The sequence below is a fragment of the Mobula hypostoma genome, chromosome 7 (genome assembly GCF_963921235.1).
Source record: "Mobula hypostoma chromosome 7, sMobHyp1.1, whole genome shotgun sequence".
Taxonomy (NCBI): domain Eukaryota; kingdom Metazoa; phylum Chordata; class Chondrichthyes; order Myliobatiformes; family Myliobatidae; genus Mobula; species Mobula hypostoma.
This window is the reverse complement of record NC_086103.1, coordinates 162553624-162575238: the sequence shown is the minus strand read 5'-3', so window position 1 is coordinate 162575238 and position 21615 is coordinate 162553624. Positions and strand designations below refer to the sequence as shown.

At 41.5% G+C, this 21615-nt stretch overlaps 1 protein-coding gene across 9 annotated transcripts in view; it reads right to left on the bottom strand.

Annotated features, from left to right (window-relative positions):
- LOC134349718 (CRACD-like protein) overlaps positions 1-21615 on the bottom strand; it is a 207782-nt gene that overhangs the window by 67854 nt on the left and 118313 nt on the right. For all 9 annotated transcript variants that reach the window (XM_063054466.1, XM_063054467.1, XM_063054472.1 and 6 more), the window contains 3 exons: positions 19266-19431; positions 12700-12838; positions 3674-3835 (listed from right to left, as the gene is read on the bottom strand). In XM_063054466.1, coding sequence (XP_062910536.1) covers positions 3674-3835; positions 12700-12838; positions 19266-19431 — 467 coding nt within the window. The remainder of the gene's footprint in view (positions 1-3673; positions 3836-12699; positions 12839-19265; positions 19432-21615) is intronic.

Genomic DNA, 21615 nt, shown 5'->3' with positions numbered 1-21615 from the left:
GATGGGAGATATATATAGGCCTACAAACAGAGGCCAGGATGTGGGATACAACAGGAATTACACCAGGAGATGAAAAGAGCAAGGTTATGATAGTCATGGGGGATTTCAATATGCAGGTAAATTGGGGAAAGTCAGGTTGGTGATGGATCCCAAGATTGGGAATTTGTAAAGTGCCTAGAAGGTGACTTTTTAAAAGCAGCTTGTGGTTGAGCCCACCAGTGGAAAGACAATTCTGAATTGGGTGTTGTGGAATGAACTAGATTTGATTAGGGAGCTTAAGGTAAAGGAATCCTGGGGAGACATTGTTCATAATATGATAGAATTCACCCTCCAGTTTGGGAGGCAGAAGATAAAGCCAGATGTATCAGTATTACAGTGGTGTAAAGGGAGTTACAGAGACATGAGAGGGAAGCTGGCCAAAGTTGATTGGAAGGGGGTAGTAGCAAGGATGATGACAGAACAGTAATGGCTGGAGTTTCTGGGGCCAGTTCGGAAGGCAAAGGATAGATGTATCCCAAAGATGAAGAAGTATTCTAAAGGGAGCATGAAGCAACCTTGGCTGACAAAGGAAGTCAAAAACAACATAAAAGCAAAAGAGAGAACATGTAATATAGTAAAAATTAGTGTGATGTTAGAGGATTGGGATGCTTTTAAAAACCAACAGAAGGCAACTAAAAAGCCTTAAGGAGAGATATGATGAAATATGAAGGAATGCTAGCCAATAACATAAAAGGCTACCAAAAGTTATTTTCATATATACAAAGAGTAAAAGAGACGAGAGTAGATATCGGTCCACTGGAAAATGGCACTGGTGATGTATTAATGGGGGACAAGGAAATGGCGGATGAACTTAAGTATTTTGTGTCAGTCTGCACTGTGGAAGACACTAACAGTGTGCTAGAAATTAAAGAGTGTCAGGGAGCAGAGGTGAGTATAGATGCTATTTCAAAGGAGAAGATGCTTTAGTAGCTAAAAGGTCTGAAAGGAGACGAAGAGTAGGAATAAAGGAATCAATTCTAGTGAATTGACTAGTGGTGTTCCACAGGGGTCGGTGTTGGGACCGTTTCTTTTCATGTTATGTGTCAATGATTTAGCTGATGGAGTTGATTGCTTTGTGGTGAAGTATGCAGATGATACAATGATAGGTGGAAGGGCAGGTACGGTTAAGGAAGCAGAAAATCTGCCAAAGGATTTAGACAGATTGGGAGAATGAGCAAAGTGGCAGATGCAATATAGTGTCGGGAAGTGCGCCGTCATGCTCTTTGGTAGAATATATAAAGGTGTAGACTATTTTCTAAAGAGGGAGAAAATTCAAAAATTAGAGATACAAAGGGACTTGGGAGTCCTTGTGCAGGATTCCTTAAGGGTTAATCTGCAGGCTGAGTCGGTGGTGAGGAAGGCAAAAGCGATAAGCATTCATTTTGAGAGACTAGAATATAAAAATAAGGATGTAATGCAGAGGCTTATTTGGAGTACTGTGAGCAGTTTTGGGTACTTTATCAAAGAAACGAAGTACTGCCTTTGGAGAAATTCTAGAGGAGGTTCATGAGAATGATTCCAAGAAAGGAAGGATTAACATATGAGGAATGTTTGATGGCTCTAGGCCTGTATACTTTGAAGTTTAGTAGAATGAGGGGTGATCCCTTTAAACCAATAGAATACAGTATTGAAAGACCTAGACAGAGGAATGTGGAGATAATGTTTCTTATAGTCAGTGAGTCTAGAACCAGAAGGCACAGACTCAGAATAAAGGGGTGTTCATTTAGAAAAGAGATGAGGAGGAATTTCTTTAGCCAGAGGGTAGTGAATTTGTGGAATTCATCGCCACAGACAGATGTGGAAGCCAACACATTGAGTATATTTAAAGTAGAGTTGATAGATTCTTGATTAGTCAGGGCATTATAGGTTCTGGGGAGAAGGCAGGAGAATGGGATTGAGAGGGATAATAAATCAGCCTCAATGGGCTAAATGGCCTAATTCTGCTCCATGTCTTATGGTCTTATTTAACAGGCAGTGCTTATTCTATGTTCTGTGATAAAGGGGGGTTAATTTGCTGCACAGATCAGCCATTGAGGAGACCAGAAGAGTCAATTAAGACAGCACCTGATAACAGTACAGGGACTAAGTGCCGACTTGGAACAGGGACTGACATTAATGGGTAAAGCTGCTCAATATAAAATGATCAGTATAGGCAGTTCTGCTATGAAGTGACTTGGTTATCAAGTGATTGATAGACTAGGGAACACTATTCACATCACATGAGCTACAATGGTCATAGTACAATTGCACTTGGGTAAACTAGTTTAAATCTATACTTTGAAACCTGTTTGCTCATAATGAGATTTTCTATTACATTAAGTTTCTTAGTAATGTGTTATAGCAGACATGTCTGTACATTATTATGTCTGTGCAACTGAATTACCTGTGTTATGGGAATTCTAATATGGGTTGCTCAGATAATTTGAATTTAGTTTGACAATTTTCCCCCAAAACTTGTTTCATGGTATTCAGTGACTGAAATTTATCTTTAATTTCCCCAAAATACAAAGAGCGAGCTGTTTGCTGGTATCAGGAGTCGATAACGTACTAATACATGCAAATCAAGTCAGTGCAACTTTACAACTCAATAGCCAAGAATGATAGTCTTATGCAATATTGAAAAACAACTGATCATATTAAACATTTAAATAAATGCCAAGACAATGTTCGGGGAAAGAAATAAAAGTGTTTGATGAAAATGAAATGGAATTAAGTAAAAGATGGGACAAAGGGATACGTGACCTGCAGGGTGAACAGATGATGAGCTGGATTTTTTTGTAGCAAGTAAATTTATAAAGATATGTATAAGTGTAAAAATAAGCTAGAGAAGGTCAATCAGCCACTCATATCTGCTCTAGTATTCAATAAGATTGTGGCTGACTGAAATGTAATGTTAACGTCAGATTCCTACTGACCCATGATGATCTTTCACCTTCTTGACATCTTAGAAATAGACACACTTGGCTTCTAATGGCCGTTTAACAATTAGTGACTCTCAAAGTGAAACAAATGTCTCATCTATACCTTAAATGGGTGACCTCTTACTTTTAAATAATGGCCAAAGTTTAGATTCCTCCACAAGATGAAATATCCTCTCCACCCTGTTGAGATCTCTCAAGGTCTTGCATATTGCAATCAAATCCCTGCTCACTCTTTTAAAACTTCAGCAGATGCAAGTCTGGACCTCTCCTATGACAATCCACTCATTCCAGCTATCAGCCTACAAAGTGACCTCTGAACTGCTTGCAATGCATTCACATCCTTCCTAATGAAAACTAACACATCAGCCATCTGATACATACTTCTACTAATGCTGTAAAAGGAAAACTGTCAATGAGCTGTATTGGGCCATGACCTGAAATTACTCAGTTTTACACCATTGCTTAAACTGTAAATGAGCACCCGATCTCCCTAATGGGATGTACTTCCAATCTACCACAATTAGACACTGTGATACAGTGGAAGGTCTATAACCAGGACTTCAAATCAGGAAATACAGCATTTGATTTTTTGAGACATGTTCCTTGAAAGTCTCATTTCATACTGGGTGTTCTGGATTGTGTTATCATTCCTGCACATGGCTGACTATTGCAATAGCTGGTTTTACTCTGATTTGACTCTGAGAGCCCAGTACCTTGGCTAATTGGCTACGTGCTAAAGCTTCATGGATAGGGGAGCTTTCTGGAGGACTCCTGGGCAATCCATCATCTTCGGAACTAGCACCAGTATCTTCTATCCTCTTTGCTGGTGTTGACATTGGAGGTGGTCCCAGTTTAATATTTTGCTGTACCTTTAACTGTAACAAACATAAAACATATTTGAATTAGATACTACGATCATCAAGAACCTGGTCTAGCCAATTGTTACGATTTCAGCCTTCTTTACATGCATCTTTTCACAGGTTGCATCCAATTGTGCATTAATTAAAACTACTCACAGTAAACAGTTTCCACTAACACCATTGTCATAGTTACCATCAGTTACTGGATCAACAGCAGTCAGAGTCAGAGTAGGTTCACCATAGAGAGAGTTCATGGGTGTGAAATAAAGGAACTTAGTGCCTTGGTTTGATCATTCTCTCTGGTTACCAGATCTAATCAGTGGGGAGTTCTGATTAAACATTAACAATCACACACACAGACATGACTGCAGGGCAGTTATGAAGATTTATTAGAAAGAACTTTAACCTCCAAATCACATGAGTTTGTAGTCCTCTTGATACACTTGGCTTATTATCTCACTCATTCTTAATAACATGCACAAATTAAATTTTACTTTTCAACTAAATGCTTGGCTGGACTCTGTAAGCTCCAAGGGATCATGTAACCACAGCTATCTACCTCTTGATATCAAAATGGTTAAAATATTTAAATAGCAAAATATCCATTTAGCAAATCCAACAACATGAAAGCAGTGAGGATAAATCAGTGGTTTCCCTGCAGTTAGTCTCTAGCCACCTTAACCTAAAGGAGCATTATAAACACGAAATATTCTGTGTCCTGATGAAGGGTCTCAGCCCGAAACGTACATTGTTTACTCTTTTCAGTAGTTGCTGCCTGACCCGAGCTGCTCCAGTATTTTGTGTGTGTTGCTCTGGCTTTCCAGCATCTGCAAACTTCCTCATTTTTGTGATATCCTGCAGATGCTGGAAATTCAGAGTAACATAACCAACTGCTGGATCAACCCATCAGAGGAATATACAGTCACTGTTCCAGGCGGGGGCCCTTCATAAAGGAGAACCAACAGTTTAAAGTCATCCAGGCTCAAAGGGAAGGCAGGCTGGCAAAAGGTAGTCTAAGCTGTGTTGACAATGGTGGAGTGGACATGGACAGGGTGTTTCCAACAGTGGAAGAGTCTAGGACCAGAAGGCACAGCATCAGAATAGAAGGACATCACTTCAGTTCAGAGATAAGGAGGATTTTTTTTTTAACCCAGAGGGTGGTGAGTCTGTGAAATTCATTGCCACACACAGCTGTGGAAGCCAAGTCATTGGGTCTATCAATAGCCAAGGTTGATAGGATCTTTATTAGTAAGGGTGTCAAACGTTACAGGGAGGCAGCAAGAGATAGATTGGATTTGAGAGGGGAAAATAAATCAGCCGTAATCGAATGGCAGAACAGACTTGATGGGTAGAATGGCCTATTGGCCTCTTACGTCAGAATGCTGTTCATTGACTTTAATTCGGCATTCAATACTGTGATCCCCTCCAAGCTGATCGCCAAACTTCACCTGCTTGGTATCAGCTCATACCTCTGCAATTGGACCTTGGACTTTCTGACTAACAGACCCCAATCTGTTAAGTTAGACAACCTCTCCTCCTCCATTCTCACACTAAACACCGGCGTGCCTCAAGGCTGTGTGCTGAGCCCTCTTCTGTACTCCCTTTTCACCTATGACTGCGTTCCTGTACACGGCTCTAACTCCATAATCAAGTTCGCAGATGACACCACGGTGGTTGGCCTGATCAGAGGGGATGACGAGACAGCCTACAGGGACAAGGTCCAGCACCTGGCCGCGTGATGTGCCAATAGCAACCTGGCCCTGAACACCCAGAAGACCAAGGAGATTGCTGTGGACTTCAGGCATGCCAGGAGTCACACTCATATCCCCACCTACATCAACGGAGCTGTGGTGGAGCATGTATCAAGCTTCAAATTCCTTGGTGTCCACATTTCCGATGATCTCACCTGGTCCCTGAACTCCTCAAACGTGATCAAAAAGACGCAACAGTGCCTTTATTTCCTGCGGAGCATCAAGAAAGCTCACCTCTGTCCCAGGATACTGATGGACTTTTACTGCTGTACCATTGAGAGCATACTCACCAACTGCATCTCAGTGTGATATGGTAATTGGCCCGTATTGGACCGCAAAGCACTCCAGCGTGTGGTGAAAACTGCCCAGCAGATTATCGGCACCCAATTGCCCACCACTGAGAACATCTACCATAAACGCTGCCTGGGTAGGTTAAAAGCATTATCAAGGATGCATCTCACGCTAACCATGGACTTTTTACTCTCCTCCCATCTGGTAGGCGCTACAGGAGCCTCCGCTCCCGCACCAGCAGGCACAGGAAGAGCTTCTTCCCTGAGGCTGTGACCCTGCTGAACATCACATCACAGCGCTAAGCAGTGTTGCACCCATATTGTACTGTCTCAGTACTTTTATATTTGTGTGCTGTAGCACTTACTTTTTATTCACAGTTATTTTGTAAATAATACTATTCTTTTGCACTTCTGGTCGGGTGCTAACTGCATTTCATTGGCTTTGTATCTGTACTCAACACAATGACAATAAAGTTGAATCTAATCTAATCTAATTATGTTCCTGTATCTTATGGACTACACTTTGAAACGATAATAATATGCTCGGGAAATTTCACTTTGAGCTAAGAGTGCGGCTGAGGCAGGAGCAGAATGAGATGAGGCAGCAGCTGGAGATGAGAAAGGGCAGGCAGAAGTGGTGTGGGGAGTGAACTGGGTAGGACTTGACACATTACATCTTTAGCAAATGAAATCCAGCAAGTGCCTCCAGAAACCAATTTACTTTCTGTAGGATGGGGTGATAATAATTTATTGAGAACTTGTCTCAGAAGATAATTCAGTTCATTCCCCTGCACAAACTGCTGCAAAAACATCTCTCCAAGCAGGTATTTGGTGACTGCAGCATACAAGAACTCTGTCAACATGGAAGTTTATTCGATATTTCTTCAACTATTCTGACATCCATGTTTAGGTTTACACAGAGCTGGATACATTCATTTTGACTAGTGTAAACATGTGGCTGTGCTCTTTGAGACACCTTTTATAAAATCTTTTTAAAAGCATTAGCATGACTTGTCTCGTGTACATCGAAACATACAGTGAAAGGTGTCGTTTGTGTCAGCGACCAACACAGTTTGAGGATGCGCTGGTGGCAGACTGCAAGTGTCGCTATGTTTCCAGCACCAACATAGCGTGCCCACAAATTACAAACTCACATGTCTTTGTAATGTGGGTAGAACCAGAATACCCAGATGAAACTCGCACAGTCACGGGGAGATCGTACAAACTCCTTACAGACAATGGCCGGAATTAAACCCCGATCAGTTGTGCCGTGAGGCGATGTGCTAACCGTTACGCTACCATGCCACCCTTGAGAGACATTGCAGGATAGGCACCGGGTGGGATAACACCGGCCACCTGAATTAGGCTGATTTAAGTTTGTTCTTGGTGATATGCCTGAATCTTCCAAAATATCAATCTACTTTTATTCGATGAATTTTAAGAACACAGAAGAGTATAGCAGAGGAACAGGCCATCCGGTCCACATTGTTGTCCAGAAACAGCGAAAAAGCAAATCGAAAACACCCAAACACTTAAACAAAAATTATATTAATGACATAATTTTGATACAGCGAAGGACCTTTAGTTTACCACTATATACTGCAGAGAGCTGTTGTTAATGGATTCAAAATACTCTCAAATTAACAGTTTTCATCTGTTAGTTCTGTGCTATTAGGTAAAATTTCATATCTGTGGCTTACTGTGAACACACAAAAGTTGACATACAAACTTCATGATAAATACTTCTCACTCTCTGCCTCTCCAGATTGGCTGACTTAAAGTGCACACTTTACTGAAGATCAAGTCCTGTCAAGCTTAAGTAATCTTTTACTGTTGTGAATGATCATAATTTCAGCCAAGTTCTTTATTACTTAAAATTACCACTGCAATTACAAAGCCTCTTTCCTTTAGGCATTAATTAGACACTTTAAAAATGCTAAATTGTTAATGAAGCATAGATCAAATGGACAGCCAGAAACTTTTTCCTAGGTCGGAAACGGCTAATACAAGGGACATAATTTTAAGGTGATGGAGGAATGTATAGGGGGGATGCCAGAAGTAAGTTCTTTACACAGAGTAGTTGATGCATGGAATGTGCTACTGGGGTGGCGACAGAGGCAAATACATTAGGGGCAGTTAAAAAAACTCTTAGACAGGCACTTGGATGATAGGAAAAAAAGCAAGGCTACATAGGAAGGAAGGGTTAGATTGCTCTTTAAAATGGTAGCACAACAATGAGGCCGAAGGGCCTGTCCTGTGCTGTACTGTTCGATGTTAATATTTTCTGAAAACTTTGCTATCTAAAAGCTTAATTCTCCTCAGACTTTGCTCCTGATTTGACATTGTTGACAATGTGATAAAGACTGGATGATCTGCCTGTTTAAAAAATACTGTTCTTCAAAGTACTTATACGTAAATGTTTTGCTGGCTTATAGGCCAAATAGAGACCGGATAGATGTTGTAGCGGGAAGGTGGCACTGCTGACAATGCAATAATCACGCAGTATGCATCGTCCTAAACTTCTTTGCTCAAGTCTCTAGAATAGGGCTGGTGCACAGAATCTCTCAACTCACAGTCAGGGCAGTTGCTAGCTGAGTTAGAGCTCAAGTATGAGTCGAGCTCCCCAGCCCCATTCCACTGGAGCACCATCAAGAGGCAGTCCTGACCAGATGTGCGAAGGGAAATTGCAAGGCATATGATGGTAAGATATTGCATCAGATTGAGTGGATTGCTGAGAAAATCGTTGGAATCTCTCTTCCACTCCCCCCCCCCCACTCTCTGCATCCAGGACATACACCAGCAGGACTGCATTTGCAGAGTCCTCGGCATCGTCAAGGACCCTCTCATTCATCCCATAGTCTCTGTGACCTCCCACTGTCGGGCAGAAGGTACATGGACTGTTAGGCACTCTCCCCCTAGCATGCGAGACTTCGGATATATTAGGGTGCCTAAGACTTCTGCACAGTACTGTAGGCATTTAATGTATTGCACTGTACTGCTCCTACTGCAAAATAAAAGAATTTTCATGCCATACTGTATGTGAGTGATGATAAATTTGATTATGATCTGGGTCTCTATTGTGGACTGAGAGTGGGAAGTGGGCAGGGAGAAGGGAATCATGGTTGGGAAAAGGGGAAGGAAGAGAGGAGGGAGCAGGAAGCACCAAAGTGCTACAGCTGCCCATACACCTCCTCCCTAACCTCCATTCAGTGACCCAGGTAGTCCTTCCAAGTCAGGCAACACTTTGCCTGAGAACCTGCTGGGGTTGTCCACTGTGTCCAGTGCTCCTAATACTGCCTCCTCTACACTGGTGAGACCCATCATAAGCTGGGGGACCACTCAGTTGAGCACCTCCACTCCATTCGCCATGAGCAGTACTTCCTGGTGTCCAAACACTTCAATTCCCATTTCCGTCCCGACATGTCAGTCCAGGGCCAAGACGAGGCCACCCTCAGGGTGGAGGAGCAACACCTTATATTCCATCTGGTCGGCTCCAACCTGATGGCATGAATGTCAATTTTTTCTTCTGGTAACCAAATTTGTCCCCCCTCTCTATTCCCCACTCTGACCTTTTACCTCTTCTCACCTGCCTATTACTTCCCTCTGGATCTCCTCCTTCCCTTTTGTATACGGTTCACTCTCCTCTCCTATCAAACGACTTCTTCTCCAGCTCTTGACCTTTCCCATCCACCTGCTTCCCCTATCCCCTTCCTGCTAGTCTCCTCCTCCTTCTCCTTCCCCCCCCCCACCTTTTTATTCCGCCATTTTTGCCCTTCTGTCTCAGTACTGCAGAAAGGTCTCGGCCTGAAACATCGATTGTCTATTCACTTCCATAGATGCTGCCTGAGCTGCTGAGTTCCTCCAGCAATTTGTGTGTGTTCCTCTGGATTTCCAGCATCTGCAGACTTTCTTGTGTTTACCAGAGAGATGTTCCTGTAACGATCAATACACCCATTGTTTGGAATCAAATGACCTTCCCTGGTGTCTCAGGGCTGGGTGTGTCTGCACCCACACCATTCCCTGCCTCTGGCACACCTTCTCTGCCACTTGTCCCACAGCCCTCCCACGGCACTCCACCCTTGCCATTCCCAACATTCTTTACTCCTGCCAGATTTACAAACTTGCACTCCACTCCACGTTGACATGTATATAGCTAAGGTCTTGGCACCCTAGCTATATACATGTGCCTAAGACTTTAGCGCAGTAAAGTATGTCAACTTGTACACCAACTGAATACTTATTCTTAATCTGTTAATATGACTTTATGTGCTGTGTTTTGCAACATGGCCCTTTAGGAATGTTGCTTTGTTTGGCTGTATACATGAATGGTTGAATGACAATAAACTTGACTTTGACCTGGCAAACACTGAGGTCAAAGTGCCAGATGTGCCTTTGTTGTGGCCATTTTCAGATTGCGACTAAATACTTAGTGAGTTATTAACATTTTTGCTTCATTACTCGACGCAAGTTAAACATTTAGTGCATCCCCTTGCATCCTAATTAAAACTTCAATTTAAATAATTAATCTTACTCTGTGCCTCAGCCCCTTTATCCACAGGAGAGGTGTGGAGGGAGCACCTGCCCCCATCAATAGCACATTCCCAGGAGGCAAGCATTTCGTAAGTTAACTTATTGAGAAATGCTGTCAAAAGGAACATTGTCAATAGGGACAATGGCAAATAATAATTGCAGTGATGCACTTGTTCTTAAAAGTGGGGCAAAAGATTGAGCTTTTCTTTCTCCTCTTTTCGCTTTGTAGCTGAACACAATGCAGGAACACAAGAATGACATTACTGGAAAATAGATCTAGTGTGATAAGGATTAATACTGACATAATAACCCAGCCCTGTTTATTCAGTCTTACTCTACTGCTGGCCAATCACCTGACACGTCAGTACTCATGACCTCCTACAGAGGCACAATGTTAGCATAGTGGTTAGCACAATGCTATTACAGCTCCAGGTGTCAGAGTTTGGAGTTTGTACGTCCTCCCAGTGACTGTGTGGATTGCCTCTGGATACTCCAGTTTCCTCCCACAGTCCAAAGACGTACCAGTCACTAGGTTAATTGGTTATTGTGACTAGGCTAGGGTTAAATAGGAGTGCTGCAGGGCGTGCAGCTTGTTAGGCCAGAAGGGTCTGTTCCACACTGTATTGCTAAACAAATAACTAACAAGAGGGGCATTTGGGAGCATCCTAACATGCTGTGTCACTGTGTGGTACAGAAACTGCACTGTAGCGGGCAGGAGGGCTCTGCCGCGGTTAGTTAAAGCTGCCCAACGTGTTACCCACACTAGTCTGCCCACCATCAAGGACATACATGCAGAAGGGTAGTGGGAAAAGGCCAGCAACGTGAAGGATCCGACCCACCCTGCTCACGGATCGGTTGTCCCAATCCCATGAAAACGCTACACAGCGTCCACGCCAGGACCACCAGACACAAAAACAGTGAACTCGCCCAAGCTATCAGGCTGTCAACACCTCCCTTCATTCACACAACCCACCACCCCCACAAATACACCACCTAATGTCACTTCATGTGCACACGATCATATAAGTTACTTGTACTTAGGGCTTAATAGGATTGCTTTTATATCCATATGTATGGGTTTTTTTTGTTCATAGTGTTCTTTACGCCTACTGTGTTTTTTAATGCTGCACCAGATCCGGAGTAGCAATCACTTTGTTCTCCTTTCTGTTTATGTACTGATCAATGTCAATAAACAGCCTTGAATCTTGACATGCAGTACTCTGATTGTGGTGGATAGTTAAAAAAAATGCAGCATATTTACCAAAAAGTGCTGGATACAAGGTTATACCTTCGTACAGCTTAATAACAATGCACAGTATCACTCAAACCAGCCTTGTGGCAATTGTTAGCAATGCGGGCTATTTCCCTCAATTCATACAACAAAGTCACTCCTCCAAACTATCACTGTCCAAGAACTTCTGATCGAAAAGGCATTTGGAAGTGAAAGGCCATTATCGAATTGGTGTTTGAAATAGCAGATGACTTATTTTTGAAAAAAACTGGTGCACCAGAGGGTATAATGCTAAGGTGATTGGAGGAAAGTATAAGGGAGATGTCAGAGACAAGTTCTTTACACAGAGAGTAGTGGGTTGAATGTGGAACAAGGGGTGATGTTAGCTGATCTAGGTCAAAGCTGATCTACCTAAGCATGAATCTGGTGCAACCTTTACATTCCCAGTTGACAAGATTACCGATAAAACTACATTTTAATAACAGAATGACAGTGACAGGTAATATCAGACAGAATAAAATAATTAACTATAGATCCTACAGCAAATCCAATTTTCTATTACAGCAAACACGAGGAAATCTGCAGATGCTGGAATTTCAAGCAACACACATCAAAGTTGCTGGTGAACGCAGCAGGCCAGGCAGCATCTCTAGGAAGAGGTACAGTCGACGTTTCCCAGAGATGCTGCCTGGCCTGCTGCGTTCACCAGCAACTTTTACGTGTGTTGCTTCTATTACAGCAAAGTGTGCAAGCTATAACGTAACTAATAAAGTTCTTGACACTTGGTGCATTCCACATCCCTACTTCTAGGCTGTGTCTGCAAATCCCTGATGTCACATTAACACAATCCCATGTCACTATTTACTTGTTGTTAGCCCTCACTATTTAGCAGTAAGGACACCAGGCAAGGACAGCTTCAGGTTCTTCCTGGTTGCCTTTTGAAAAGCAGTAAACCTTACTGTTCCAACTAGCACATGGATTATGCCCACTGGGAGAGTTAAAAAAAAACATTAAGTGGCATTTAGCAAGCAGATGACAATAATACACATTAGCTCATGGATATTACATGTTCATTACCTGTAAAGCTCTGATAGGTGCAGATATACTCTCCTGAGAAAACACTCGCACAGGCTGAACAGCTTGTTGCCCAGATGTGTCTGGGATGAAGATGCTGTCGTGTGACAGTGCTCGAGTTCCCATGACAGTTCTATGAGCACTAGAAGAGGAAACAAACAAAACTGCAGAACATATGTCATTGCATTGAAAGAGTCAACAATGTCACATTGCGATAATTTGTTCCATTACCAGCATATTGGGTTGCCCCTGAAGCTGTAGAGTATTATGGGAAAGCGGCCTCATTAAATAATTATATCACTAAAGAATTATATAACACAAAAAATTACAATGAATAAATCTGAGGAAATTAAACTGAAAAGTATAATGCTTCTGTGCTAGGAAAATGAACTAACGGACATTGATAATGTGGATGGTACGATTTCCTGCAAACATGGGGAAATCTGCAGATGCTGGAATTTCGAGCAACACGCATAAAAATTGCTGGTGAACGCAGCAGGCCAGGCAGCATCTATAGGAAGAGGTACAGTCGACGTTTCAGGCAGAGAAGATTTCCTGAATGTGTAGAAGAGCACCTTGCCAAAAAAAAAGCTCACACAAAATATGAAAATGCTTCTGATTTTGTTTGGTTCTGTGGGCTTTGGATGATTTAGTTATTAATCTTGACAGAGCCAGAACTGCACCCTGAGACCCGAAGGAAGCTATTCAATCTTGCAGCACTGCCAAAGGATATCAGAGGTCGCCTTGCAGGTGTTTAATTACTCTCCCAAGGAAGCCCAGCCACTTCAGGAGTTGTGAATAGGACAAGTCATGCACAGCAAGTTTTGCAACTAATAGAACGCCAGAAAAATCTCTAAGGACTGCTGTTATCTTAGATAAACAATTGTTCGGTAATCGTTGTTTCCATCAGTTAGCATCTTTCCCAATATGACAAATCATTCCCAAAATGAAATAGGTTTTTTACACACTCAGCTTCTGTTAATTCTAATTACATTCTGCTGTGTTAAAGTACAATCCATCTTCTCAAAGTTCCCAGCAAGCTAAGCCTACAGTGACCATCTTAAATTTACCATAAAATAATATTGAACATGTTTGGAAATAATGATCATACTTGAAAATAAATATCAGCACAAGTCCAGGAAGTGCTCACACTCTGCCCTTCATGCCGCACAGTTTGCACCAGGATGAAAAGGAGGTCAAAGGTTACGGGAAGACAACAGGATAAGGGGGTTGAGATGAAAAATAAATCAGTCATGATGGAATAGCGGAGCAGACTCAATGGTCAAATGGCCCGATTCTGCTCCTATATCTTCTGAAATTAAATTACAATTTCTGTGATTTTCTTCCGAAAGAAAAAGATAAAAGTTAGAAGCACTTCATTTCCTCTTGGGGATATATTGATAATTGGTTTGTTATTGTCCAAGGTACAGTGAAAAGCTGTGTTTTGCATGCCACCCATACAGATAATCTCAAAACAAATATATTGAGGCGGTACAAAAGTAACAACAATGCAGAATATAGTGACACAGAAGAAGTGCAGTGCAAGGAAAAATACGCTGCAAACGCCATGATGAGGTGGATTGAGAGGTCAAGAGTTCAGCTTTAATCGTCCAAGAGGTCCATTTAGCGGGATAAAAGCCATCTTTGTGCCTGGTGGTGAGTCCTTTCAATCTTCTGTTGCAGACAGGCAGTTCCCACGATGCCCGGACACTGAAGCCAAGTGCAGTCACTGTAAAGTCACTCTGGATGCTTTCATTGCACACTGAGGTACTAGAACGTACGCGGAATTGCAGCGCATTGATGTGACTGCAGAGCTGCAGACTCCATGTCAATGATCGAGGTTTAACGCTGACCCCTGCGCTGAAGCACACATTAACCTATTTATCTAAAAATAGCTCAGCTTTTACTTTCCTTCACTTTACAGCCCTGAGCACAGTGCCCCAGAGTTACTCCACAGTCCACTATAAACATTCAAATGTATCAGAATGACAGAGAGATACATGGATCCATCATCCCACCAATGAAGGTTATTTTATTAATTGGTGTACCCACTAACAATTCGGTTTGCACTGCATGGAGTTTGCACATTTTCCCTGATCCTGTGTGCTTCCTGGGGCACTCCAGTTTCTCCCCACATCCCAGAGAGGTGTAGGTTAGCAGGCTAATTAGCTATTGTAAAGGATCCAAGTGTAGGGGATAGCGGGGCAGCGGGAGAATTAACTACAGTGAAATATTAATGAGCCAAATGGCCTAAGTCTGTTTCTATATTTTATAGTCTTATGGAAATGGGTTTGCTCAGCAAGCATAGACTTGATGGGCCAGATGGCCTCTTGTTACATCAATAGCAAATATTTGGAAATATTGGCCTTTCTCTCTTTAAGTACATGTTAAAGAAAGGTGGAATTTGCAATGATATCATGTAATTTTTTAAACAAACAGAGTATATGTTATGCAGTGAATAGTGACATAAATTCCCAGCATTACATCTCTCCAATATTATTAAAGTATATTTTTGGCACTAGAATGTATATGTGAGACTGCTTTGTTTGAACTTGCACAATTGTACAGGCATTTCTCTGGTCTGTCCTTTGGCCAAATATTGGCAATGCCTACCAAACAATTTCTCTTGACAAAGTGTTGCCAGCTCTCAAAGGGCTGAGTTATAGCAAGGGTTCAGGCAGGCTAGGACTTCATCCCTTCCCATACGGGAGATTAAAGGGTGATCTTTACCTGGAGAATCAAAACTAAAGAACTAAAGCTATCTGTGATAATAACTTAGATGAAAACGTGGATGAGTGGGTTAGTAAGTTTGCAGATGACAGGATTGGTGACATTGTGGACAGTTAGAAGACCGCTAAAAGATACCACAGGGTATCAATCAATTGCAGATAGGGGCAGAAAAATGGCGGATGGAATTTAATCCAGCCAAGTGTGAGGTGTTGAACTTTGGCAGGTCAAGCGTAAAGGGGAAGTACACAGTTAATGGCACCCCCGTTATTAGTGGGTCCCTCTGTACATCCACATCCACACCTCTCTGAAAATGAGCATGCAAGTTGATAGGGTGTTAACGAAGGCATTTGGTAAACTTGCCTTTATTAATCAAGGCACTGAGTTCAGAGTAGGAAAGCTATTTTACAGATTTTTAAACTCCGTATTCAATTCTGGACACGCCTTTGTAGGAAACATGTCGATGCTCTGGAGAGGCTGCAGAGGCATTTTACCAGGATGTTGCCTGTATTAAAGGTAATGTGCAATAAAGGGAGGTCAGTCAAACGTAAGTTGTTTTCTCCATAGTGTCAGTGGCTGAGAGGAGATTCCATAGTTTATAAAATTGGGGGAAGAGGGGGGAGACAGCTATTACCTCTTACCCATGGTCGAAATATCTAATAATAGAGGGTTTGCATTTAAGGTGAGTGGAGGAAAAGTTCAAAGAGAATGTGTGGGGCAATTTTGTTTTGTTTTATATGCTAATAATCTAGCTGATTTACCTCCTACTTCATAATTCTTTTGTCTCAGGTAAAGAAAATTTCTTTGAGTTTCCAATGTATAAATATCATCAATTTCACTTTGCAATTTCCTAATTTCCTGTTTTCGATTTGAATTACTTTTGTTGCTATCTCCAACTTGAAGTTGTTTTAATTTTCCTTGAAGGTCTGCTAATTTTTGTGCATTGATTTTTTTCATGTGAGTAGTAATGGAAAAAATTTTCCCTCTCAGTACAGCTTTCAATGTATCCCATAAAATCACTAGTGATGTTTCTCCCGTGTCATTAAGGTCTAGATATTCTTTGATTTCTCCCCTTAATCTCTCCATTACTTTTGGGTTATTAAGTATATGTGAGTTTAGCCTCCATAGTGTTTTCCTCATTTTCCTTTCCAGGATTAGAGACATAGAGACTGGGCTATGATCCGACAGATCAATTGTTGCAATACTACAGTTTTTTATCCTGAGTCTATCTGTATTAAAGATAAAGAAATAGTCTATCCTTGAATAGGCTGAATGAGGGAAAGAGTAATATGTATAATCTTTACTAGTAGGGTGTAATTCCCTCCAGACGTCTATAATTCCCAACTCCTCCATCAATGAATTCACTTTCCGAGTCAGAGGTTTATTCTGAGTAACTATTCTTGAAGAATCTAATATAGGATTTAATCTAATATTAAAATCCCCTCCACAAATTACTACCCCTCGAGAACTGACCATTAGGTCAAAAATGTGTCTATAGAATGACCATTCACTACCTGGAGGAGCATAAACATTCAGCAATGTTATTTCTCTACCTTCTATTCTTCCTGTGATTTTTACAAACCGTCCTTCTTTGTCTCTAGTCTCTGAAATATGTTCATAATTAAGAGTACTTGATATTAAAGTAGCTACCCCTCTTTTGTGACTCAATTTATATGATGAATAAGATACATGCTTAAAGCCCATTCTTTTTAATTTTCCATGTTCAGATTGGCTCATATGTGTTTCCTGGAGGAAAGCTATTTGTGCCCTCTCTTTTTTCAATTTAGACATAATCTTATTTCTTTTAATTGGATTCAAAACCCCATTAACATTATAGGAAATTATTTTTACCAATTCAGTTTGCATTTTTCTCTAGTAGAAAAAAAGCACTCTCCTTTTCTAACCAAACCGTAAGCAATCCCTTCTCAACAGTAAACCAAGACATATAACCACACCCTAGACATTTCTGAACGTATAACATTTGAAAATTTTCCCCGACTTCCCACAGTGAGGCCTGAGCACCGACCCGCCTCAGTTCAGAGGGATAACCTCTATCTTCACCCTGTGTTAGAGGGCCCTCAGCAGTTTGAATAATCATAGAGAATTTTCTCCTATTTATGTCTCGACCATATTGCTATCATTCAAGTTATTCCGCCTAGATTATTTTCAATTACCAGTTTTCATTTTACTTTTAAGTCCGATTTACTCTTTTCAGTCATTTCTCTTAATTAATCTGTATTCTCTGTATATTCGCATCTGAATATTTGCAGCTTTTCCTTGTAGCATCCTGGTGCTTTTCAAATGCCTTTAGGTTTCTTTTCCCATCACTCTTTATCAGCACATCAGGTCAGAAACTTCTCAACTCGCCTTCTGCTAATCACATTAAGTCAGCATCCCCTTCTTATTGTAAACATAAGAGATTCTGCAGATGCTGGAAATCCAGAGTAACACACATAAGACACTGGAAGAAGTCAGCAGGTCAGGCAGCGTCTATGGAGAGGAAGACTTGAGCCCTGATGAAAGGTTTTGGCCCAAAATGTCGGCCCTTATTCCTTTTCTTATGTGCTGCTTGGCCTGCAGAGTTCCTCCAGCATTTCGTGTGTTACACCTCTTCGTGTTGACCTCCCTAAGGTGCTTATATAATATTAATGCATTAAATATTCCCTCTGTCTCCTTTGATCCAAAGAAAACAATCCCAGTCAAACCAATATTCCTTTTAACTAATTTTCTCCAACCCTGGTAATATCTAGCAGTTTTAAATTATACTTTTATGATCAACGTTCCTCTCTGTAGCAAATCTGAATGAAATTGCTGAGAGCTATTTAAATCTCATTAAGTTTTGCCTGAATTGTTCTCATGAGCAAGTAAGCAAGAAGTCAAACCAATAAAATTTAGAAGACAATTTTTATTACTGCATAATAATAATGTTGAGATCAATGTCTGATCATTGACTGAGTGCCTTCAGATGCAATTTGTGTGGGAAAGGTGGCAGACTATTTGACAATCAATTTGTAAAATGATCTGTACATTGGAGAAATTATATCAGTAACAGCTTGTGAAGGAAAATAAAGATCCAAAAATAATCAACTTACATACAAACCACATTTTCAGAAAATTCTCAAAAGAATCAATATTTAAAGAGTTAATGTAAGAGGAGTGTTTGATGGCTCTGGGCTTGTACTTGCTGGAATTGAGAAGAATGAAGGGGCAATTGCATTGAAACCTATTGAATATTGAAAGGCCTAGATAGAGTTAGTGTGGAGAGAAAGTTTCCTATAGTGAGGGAGTCCAGGACCGGAGGGCACATACTCAATGAAGGGGTGTCCCTTTAGAACAGGGATGAGGAAGAACCTCTTTAGCCAGAGGGTGGGGCATCTGTGAAATTCATTGCCATAGATTGCGGTGGATATATTCAAAGTGGAGATTGATAGGTTTTTGATTAGTAAGGGTGCCAAAGGTTACACGGAGAAGGTAGGACACCAGTGTTGAGAGGGATAAGAATCAATCATGGCGGTGGGCCAAATTCTCTTCCTATCTGCTATTTTCCTACCTCACTGTATGTAGCATTTCTTTTCTGTGAAATGACAGAGAGATAAAGATAACTGGTGAGCCTATTGAATTTAGAGCAAAAAAATAAATCTGTTATGCTGAATCCACTTAAAGTCTATTAGGTTTGCTGCCAAAACTAAGGCACAGTGGAGCAGACATTGCGGTGTCGTTTTCTCAAACATTTAAATAAATTATTAACGAGTACAGTAAACACAAATGGAAATCAATGCCAGGAGATATAAAAATGATTTATGAGGAGGTAAAACACAGAAGCATCTCTCCAGGAGTCCTACCTTTGCTCGTCCTCAGAGTCAGGATCTGGAGTCCGTAATTCCGGACCAGTAACATCACTTGTGGACTGACTTTGCTTCAGGCTGCTCTTTGACTGGGTTATCAATTCTTTTTTCTTCTTTTTGACAAACAGCTTCTTGAGTGATTTGAACTTTAGCCTCTTCTTTCCTAAAAAGTTCAAAAAAAAATCTCAAGAGGAGGAGATCTACACCAACAAGCAACCCCTGAACAGCATATTGGGTCATTTCAATATCTTAAAGGGAAAAGAGACTTGTATCTTGGCCATGGGATTAATTATAGTAAGAAATGCAGGACATGGGCATGTGCATTTAAAATCTGTCAACAAATACATTTAAGTTCAGCCAAGTAACTTTTTTGTACAGTATTGAACACATGGAGAGTGGTGGTTGTGTGGAACGCCCTGGCAGGGATGGTGGTAAAGGCAGATAGATTAGGGACATTTACAAGATTCTTAGATAGCCATATGCATCATAGGAAAATGGAGGGCTATGTAGGAGGGAAGTGTTAGATTGATCTTAGAGTAGATAATAAAGTCGGCATACTATTATGGGCTGTAGGGCCTGCACTGTGCTGTAGTGTTCATATGTTCTAAGAGCTCCTCATTGTGCAAAGTATTAATTTCCCTGAGTAAAAGAAACTAATGGTAAAGAAGCAACTTAGAGAAGGATTACAACACTAGTACCTGGAATCGGTGGGTTATGAGAAAAGGATGGACAGATTGGATAAAGTGGAGGTTAGAAGCAAGTCCTGACGAAGGGTCTTGACCCGAAACGTCGACTGTACCTCTTCCTATAGATGCTGCCTGGCCTGCTGCGTTCACCAGCAACTTTGATGTGTGTGGCTTGAAATTCCAGCATCTGCAGAATTCCTCATGTTAGAAGCAAGGCCTTGATTGAAACATACAAGATCCTGACGTGTCTGGACAACATAGATGTGGAGAGGATGTTTTCTCGTGTCAGAATCTAGAATTTTTTGATCGCTATTCAAAAATAAGTGGTTGCCAGTTTAAGCCGGTGGGGGGGGGGGAGTGGGGGTGGTGTTTGAAACTCTCTTCCTCAAAAGGAGGTGGCAATAGTCCTTGCATATTCTGAAAGCGGAAGTAGGCTTTTTCTGGATAATCAAGGTGGTAAAAGATTACCATGGGTAGATGGGTATGTATAGTGAGGTTTTAATCAGATTACCCATGATTTTATTAAATGAAGAGCAGGTTCAAGGGGCTGAGAGATCTACTCCTGTTTCTAGTTCATATGCTCACAGGTTAGTGCTTTTAGTTGCTCTTTTCTCATGTTTAAAGATTAAAGTCTTAAAATGGAAAAGTACCATCAGAATGCTCCCTTGCATTGACTCAAAAGCACCATACCTGAACTTCTTTAAAAAAAGGGCAAAAATAAAGTGGAAACAATAGTATAGAACCAGATTTAAAATTGTTGCTTTAAATGTACCCTCTGAAGTTGTGTGTGCAAATATGGTTAACAATCTCACTCAGTACAAAGCCCCCCCATTTCCAAGCAGACCACCTATTTATTTGGAGATACAGCATGGCGACAAACCGTTCCAGTCCGATGAGCCCCCATCACCAAATTACACCCATGTGACCAATTAACCCAAACGTGTTTGGAGAGTGGGAGGAAACCAGAGCATCTGAAGGAAATTTGCATGGTCATGGGGAGAACATTGAACAGGATAGCTGGACCTGAGTACTTCTCTTTCGCTCTGCAAAGGTCAAAGAAGAACCTAGACGCGTTGATTTTACGTAACCATGTGGATCATTGGAAGGCAGGAGATACAAAGGGCCTGACTGGTTCTGCTGCAGTTGTACAGGAAAATGTTAGAGGGCAGGGAGTTGATGGCGAGCAGCAACAGCAGACCAGGGCACCTGGGAGAGAATGGACCCTCAGAAATACTGGAAAGTGAAGAGAGTGGTAAGTAGTCTGGTGGTAGAATCTCACTGACGGTGGCACAAATTGAGAAGGGTCATCGAATGAATGTGGAGGCTGGCGAGGAGAAAGGCCAAGAACCAGCGCAATACATTGTTCTGTCCAGTAGGAGAAAGGCTGAGAGCAGAGTGCAGGAAGTAGACGAGTAGGAGAAAGGCTGAGAGCAGAGTGCAGGAAGTAGACGAGTAGGAGAAAGGCTGAGAGCAGAGTGCAGGAAGTAGACGAGTAGGAGAAAGGCTGAGAGCAGAGTGCAGGAAGTAGACGAGTAGGAGAAAGGCTGAGAGCAGAGTGCAGGAAGTAGACGAGTAGGAGAAAGGCTGAGAGCAGAGTGCAGGAAGTAGACGAGTAGGAGAAAGGCTGAGAGCAGAGTGCAGGAAGTAGACGAGTAGGAGAA